This window comes from Rhinatrema bivittatum, chromosome 5, assembly GCF_901001135.1.
Source record: "Rhinatrema bivittatum chromosome 5, aRhiBiv1.1, whole genome shotgun sequence".
NCBI lineage: Eukaryota > Metazoa > Chordata > Amphibia > Gymnophiona > Rhinatrematidae > Rhinatrema > Rhinatrema bivittatum.
Window position 1 is genome coordinate 244,350,764 of NC_042619.1, and position 6,827 is coordinate 244,357,590.

Below are 6,827 nucleotides of genomic sequence, written 5' to 3' on the forward strand. Positions count from 1 at the left end.
GTGTGCTGGTTTTCCCGCCCTCCCCCCCTCCCCTGATTTACAATTTTTCACGATAAATCGGGGGAATTTCTATTGTATCGCGACTCTAACTATTTTTGACGATTTAAAAAATATCTGATGATTTTTTTAAATCGTCAAAAAACGATTCACATCCCTATTACTTACATCCACAGCAGAAATTATTTTATTACTTACACAGCAGAAATAAAGTTATGCAGTGGGGACCTCAGCGTGCACTTTTGTGTGTAAGTATTTATGTGCTGGTTTCATTCACAAATCCAGGAATGCCTGTGCCCCGCCCAGATCATGCCCAAACCCCTCTCCTTTTTATTCAAAAATCTTTATGCGCATACTAGGAGATACATGCTTATGCAGGAGCTTTTAAAATGTGTGCAGTGCATGCCAGCCAGACTTCTGCATGTTTCTCCTGGCTTTGGCACACATAGGGCTTTTAAAATTTGCCCTTAATTTGCTTTCAATAAAAATGAATATAATATTGCAGAAATACAAAAGGGATTCAAAATTTGTAAAAACATCCCAAAATTCATATTACCAAAACTAGTGTACTGGAAAAAAAATGCTTTAACCGTATTTCAATATTGATAAAATTTCAACAGCAAAATAATGAAAGTTGTTGCAAAGAAAACACTCAAAAAAGCTCATTTTCATTTGTAAAAATGTGTCCGTGAAACTTTTCCTGTAATCCAGAAAAATATTTGCAGAAATGGATTTGCCACTGAATGCAGGAATGATGCAGGTAGCTGCTATGCTCTCTGCAGATATATTACAATGATCCCATATGGGTTCTTTCATGAGGGAGAAGTCGTACCTCAGGGCAGGATTGAAAAGTTCTGTCTGCTACAGAACTGGGGCCCCAGAAGCCTAAAGCCTTCATTCCCTGGAGTACAAAGTGAGATCCAAAATACAGTTTTGACCATCACAGCAACCATAACTTGGCACCTTGCTATGCTACCCTTCCATCATGAATGACACACAAATGGATTAGGGTGATGTCATCTCATAATTAGAAATTAATTGCATAGAAATGTAGAAATGTACTTAATGATCATTATTCTGAGCTTAATTAATGTTATTAATGTTAGTTGTACAGTAGTTCTTAACACAGATTTTGTTAATGTGCAAGTTATCAAACACATAATTGAAAAAAGTCCAGTTATCTAAAGTAAATATGCTTTCTGTATCCTAATCAAATGAGGTGGTGCTGTCCTTTTGGTGGAAGAACTTTTGAATGAAGACAGAAGTGGACCTGTGACTTCCCAGCTACAATCTCTGAACATGCTGGTATTTTTAGAAGGGAAGGAAAGGACTCCAGCTGAGTACAGCAAACTCCTTACAGCAGTGGGGTTTAAGGAGATTCAAGTTAGAACAAGTGGGAAGACTTATGCTGCAATATTAGGAAGAAAATAGATCTCTGTTATTCAATTACTCTTCTGATGTGTCTATAAGAGGACATCAATTAGCTAAGTTAATTAATATAATGGAATCATTTTGCCCATCTCAAAAATACAGAAAATTCATTGTTTGTACAAATGATATATTATTGGAATTCATTTGTTTATTGTGCTGCAAAAGAGGCAATTACTTAAGAAATAAAAATGTTATCTTGCTACAATTTCTTGTATGAGTTAATGTTAAAACACAATGTACTACATATCACTAACCATCAGATGGCCGTGGAGGTTAAAGAAACAGGCTTGTCTATTTTAACACATGGTTTTATTTATAGAAGACTACAGGTAAAATATTGATTTCAAGGTCTATTATTATTATTCCCAGGTTACGTACTTTTTCTGCTAGTTCAATTTTCTGGTTGTCTTTGAGTATTATTGATGTTTGACTGATTTCAGAATTTTTTCGTTCTAAGTGAAGAAATTCTGTTTTATCAATATTAATTACAAGTTCCATTTGTGTCAGTAGTTGTTTTATAATGCTTAGGTACATGTTGGCTAGGTTTAATGTTTTCTCTAGAGTGTCCTCTATGGGTAGAATTAGTTGAATGTCGTCGGCGTAAATGTAGTGGATAATTCCTAGCCCTGCAAGTAAGTGGCATAATGGCAGCATGTATATGTTAAAAAGGGTCGCAGATAGGGCTGATCCCTGTGGAACTCCTGTTTTGAGATTAATTATTTCTGATAATGTGTTGTTGATCTGAACTTGGAAAAACCTGTTTTTTAGATATGATCTGAACCATTTTGAAGTTAGGTCATGTAATCCGATTTCTTCCAGTCTATTTAGTAGTATTTTATGGTTTACTGTGTCAAAGGCTGCAGATCCAATGTATCCAATGTATGCACATTTACCTCATGCATATTTATTGTGCCAATCCTGAAAACCAACTGGTTAGGTATGCCTCCAGGAAAGGGTTGGGAAACACTGACCTACAGAACCTGAAAAAGGTGATGTCACCTTTTCCTGCTATGTGATTGGATCCCTACACAACATGTGACCTACATCCCTGCAGTTCTTGCAGAATACTATAAGAACGGAATGAAGACAGACACAGAAAAACTTCACACACACACACAGATGAAAACCAAATGATGTGCAGAGACAAGATGGTGCAGATTGACTGAGCAACACTCACATGCATCAGAAAAAGAAGCCACCAGAAAAATACAGAGATTAAGACCAGCACAGAGGCTCCACAGATCATCAAAGAAGGACCAGAGATCCCACAACAAAGAAAAATGCATGCTATCATTAAGTTCAGATTCAAAAGCAATTTGTTATTATAAAAAGAAAACATTCTGGTTTATTAGCATATTTTGCCTAAAAAATTCTGAAAGTAAAGTTACAGGTATTTAAGTAGTATAGGTGTGCCTCTTACATAAGGCATTGTGATAGAATTGTCAAAGTGAATATTATAATACCTGGCAAGTACCCAAAAACTAAGTCTATCCCATGCTACTATTGCTAATGGCAGTGGCTATTCTCTAAGTGAACTTAATAGCAGGTAATGGACTTCTATTCCAAGAACTTATCCAATCCTTTTTTAAACACAGCTATACTAACTGCACTAACCACATCCTCTGGCAACAAATTCCAGAGTTTAATTGTACGCTGAGTAAAAAAGAACGTTCTCCGATTAGTTTTAAATGTGCCCCATGCTAACTTCATGGAGTGCCCCCTAGTCTTTCTACTATCCGAAAGAGTAAACAACCGATTCACATCTACCCGTTCTAGACCTCTCATGATTTTAAACATCTCTATCATATCCCCCCTCAGTCGTCTCTTCTCCAAGCTGAAAGGTCCTAACCTCTTTAGTCTTTCCTCATAGGGGAGCTGTTCCATTCCCCTTATCATTTTGGTAGCCCTTCTCAGTACCTTCTCCATCACAATTATCTTTTTTGAGATGCAGTGACCAGAATTGTACACAGTATTCAAGGTGCGGTCTCACCATGGAGCGACACAGAGGCATTATGACATTTTCCGTTTTATTCACAATTCCTTTTCTAATAATTCCCAACATTCTGTTTGCTTTTTTGACTGCCGCAGCACACTGAACCGACAATTTCAATGTGTTATCCACTATGACACTAGATCTCTTTCTTGGGTTGTAGCACCTAATATGGAACCCAACATTGTGTAATTATAGCATGGGTTATTTTTCCCTATATGCATCACCTTGCACTTATCCACATTAAATTTCATCTGCCATTTGGATGCCCAATTTTCCAGTCTCACAAGGTCTTACTGCAATTTATCACAATCTGCTTGTGATTTAACTACTCTGAACAATTTTGTGTCATCTGCAAATTTGATTATCTCACTCGTCGTATTTCTTTCCAGATCATTTATAAATATATTGAAAAGTAAGGGTCCCAATACAGATCTCTGAGGCACTCCACTGTCCACTCCCTTCCACTGAGAAAATTGTCCATTTAATCCTACTCTCTGTTTCCTGTCTTTTAGCCAGTTTGCAGTCCCCGAAAGGACATCACCACCTATCCCATGACTTTTTACTTTTCCTAGAAGCCTCTCATGAGGAACTTTGTCAAACACCTTCTGAAAATCCAAGTATACTATATCTACCGGTTCACCTTTATCCACATGTTTATTAACTCCTTCAAAAAAGTGAAGCAGATTTGTGAGGCAAGACTTGCCCTGGGTAAAGCCATGCTGACTTTGTTCCATTAAACCATGTCTTTCTATATGTTCTGCGATTTTGATGTTTAGAACACTTTCCACTATTTTTCCTGGCACTGAAGTCAGGCTAACATGTCTGTAGTTTCCTGGATCGCTCCTGGAGCCCTTTTTAAATATTGGGGTTACATTTGCTATCCTCCAGTCTTCAGGTACAATGGATGATTTTAATGATAGGTTACAAATTTTTACACCGAAGAGGTTCCTATTTGAGATGGTACAGTAGTGGCCCGCAGCGCGGGGTATATCGGAGGGAACTCCACACTAGAGATGGTACAGTAGTGGTCTATAGAGTTAAGGTACTCACAGAAATGTCTGTTCCAGCAGAAGCCCCGAAGAGCAGGGCTTGGCAGAGTAGTTAAAACTCAAGTGGATTGTGATAAACTGCAGGAAGACCTTATGAGGCTGAAAGATTGGGCATCCAAATGGCAGATAAAATTTAATGTGGACAAGGGCAAGGTGATGCATACAGGGAAAAATAACCCTTGCTATATTTACACGATGTTAGGCTCCATATTAGGAGCTACCACCCAGGAAAGAGATCTAGGCATCATAGTGGATAATAATTGAAATCATCAGCTCAGTGTGCTGTGGCACTCAAAAAACAAACAGAGTGTTAGGAATTATTAGGAAGGGAATGGCGAATAAAACAGAGGATGTCATAATGCCTTTGTATCGCTCTATGGTGTGACCGCACCTTGAATACTGTGTGCAATTCTGGTCACTGCATCTCAAAAAAGATAGAGTTGCACTGGAGAAAGTACAGAGAAGTGTGACCAAAATGATAAAGGGCATGGAATGGCTCCCCCATGTGGAAAGGATAAGTAGATTAGGGCTATTCAGGTTGGAGAAGAGATGGCTGAGGGGGATATGATAAAGGTCTACAAAATCATAAAATGACTTGAACAGGTAAATGTAAATCGGTTATTTACTCTCTCAGACAATAAAAGGACTAGGGGGCACTCCATAAAGTTAGCAAGTAGCTCATTTAAACCAAATCAAAGAAATTATTTTTACTGAACTCATAATTAAGCTCTAGGATTCATTGCCAGAGGATATGGATATGGTAGTTAGTATATTTGAGTTTAAAAAAGGTTTGGATAAGTTCCTAATAGAGAAGTCCATAAACTGCTATTAATCAATAAGGAATTGTAGCCTGGGATCTATTTAATGTTTGGGTACTTGCAGCTTGGATTGGTCACTTGGAAATAGGATGCTGGGCTTGATCTGACCCAGTATGGCATGTCTTATATTCTTATGTTCCAACCCTAACCACTGAAACCTGTCACTGATAGCTACGGCTTAACATGTTACTACCATAACCACTGATGTTTGTCACTTACAGCTACGGCATGCCATGTTCCAACCATAAACACTGAGGTCTGTCACTTCCAGCTACAGCATGCCACACTCCACTATATCCACTCAGGCTTGACATATTCAGCATAAGCCTGTTTTGCTCCAGCCATGACCTCCTTGGCCTGACACTTCCAAATGCAGCATCCCATGTTGCACCATATCCATTCAAGCCTGACGTATCCTACATAAGCTTATCTTGCTGCAGCCATGACTTCCATTACCTGATACTTCCAGCTGCAACATTCCATGCTCAGCCATATCCACTCAGGCCTGACTTTTCCTATAAGTGTCCTGCTGTCGCTCCTTGTCACCTTGGGCAAGTCACTTTACCCTCCATTGCCTCAGGTACAGACTTAGGCCTGGATGTATCAAAATGCGGTAAATATCGCATGCGATGGGAAAAGGGAGTTTATCGCAATTTGCGCTAATACCTATGCGAAGAGCTAAGTTACCGCAAATTGCGATCACTTTTTCTCACTTTGAGATAAGTGCCAGAATGTGGTATTTCCTATATACAACCATTGGGGGGGGACCATGTTTACTACCAGGAAGGAGAGAGAGAGAGATGGTGCTATCGCATGCGTTAAAGGCGTTTTCGCATGCGTTAAGGGCTTATCGCATGCATTAACGAGACTTTTCGTATGCGATAAGCCCTTAACGTATGCAAAAACGCCTTAACGCATTTTGGTAAATGAGGGGGTTAGATTGTAAGCCCTTTGGGGATAGGGAAGTACCTATAGTACCTGAATGTAATCCATTTTGAAGTGCTGAAAAAATGTGAAAAGCAGAATATAAATCTAAATAAATAAATAAAAATAAAAAATATATAAACCTGTCTTGCTCCAAGCATGAGCACTGTGGGCTGACACTTCCAGCTTCAGCATCCCATGCTCCACTATATCCATTCAGTCATGACATATCCTACTTAAGCCTGTTTTGCTCCAACCACAAACCCTGGGAGCTGACTCTTCCAGCTTCAGCATGTCATCCTCCAACAATATCAAAACGTCAAGGCTCAGGATGGATCCTTAATGATTTACAATAAACTTTGCAGTCCCTAGGTATGTTACATTTTCTACCTAAAAATGTATTTCTAAAAATGTATTTCTTAAATGCTACATGGACATAAAAACGAGAACACCACAGATTTGGTGGTGTTACAGCTAAACTCCTTGCTGTGTCTTGAACGAGTAGATGTGAATTGGTGATTTACACTTTTGAATAATAGAAGGACTAGGGGGCATTCCATGAAGTTAGCAAGTAGCACATTTAAGACTAATCGGAGAAAATTCTTTTTCACTCAA

The 6,827-nt window shown here is 38.7% G+C and overlaps 1 protein-coding gene across 2 annotated transcripts in view; it reads left to right on the forward strand.

Annotated features, from left to right (window-relative positions):
• LOC115092614 (acetylserotonin O-methyltransferase-like) overlaps window positions 1–1,633 on the forward strand; it is a 49,347-nt gene extending 47,714 nt beyond the window's left edge. For both annotated transcript variants that reach the window (XM_029603651.1, XM_029603650.1), the window contains one exon: window positions 1,217–1,633. In XM_029603651.1, the coding sequence (XP_029459511.1) occupies window positions 1,217–1,428 (212 nt within the window). In that variant the 3' untranslated portion in view covers window positions 1,429–1,633. The remainder of the gene's footprint in view (window positions 1–1,216) is intronic.
• Window positions 1,634–6,827: the final 5,194 nt, after the last annotated feature.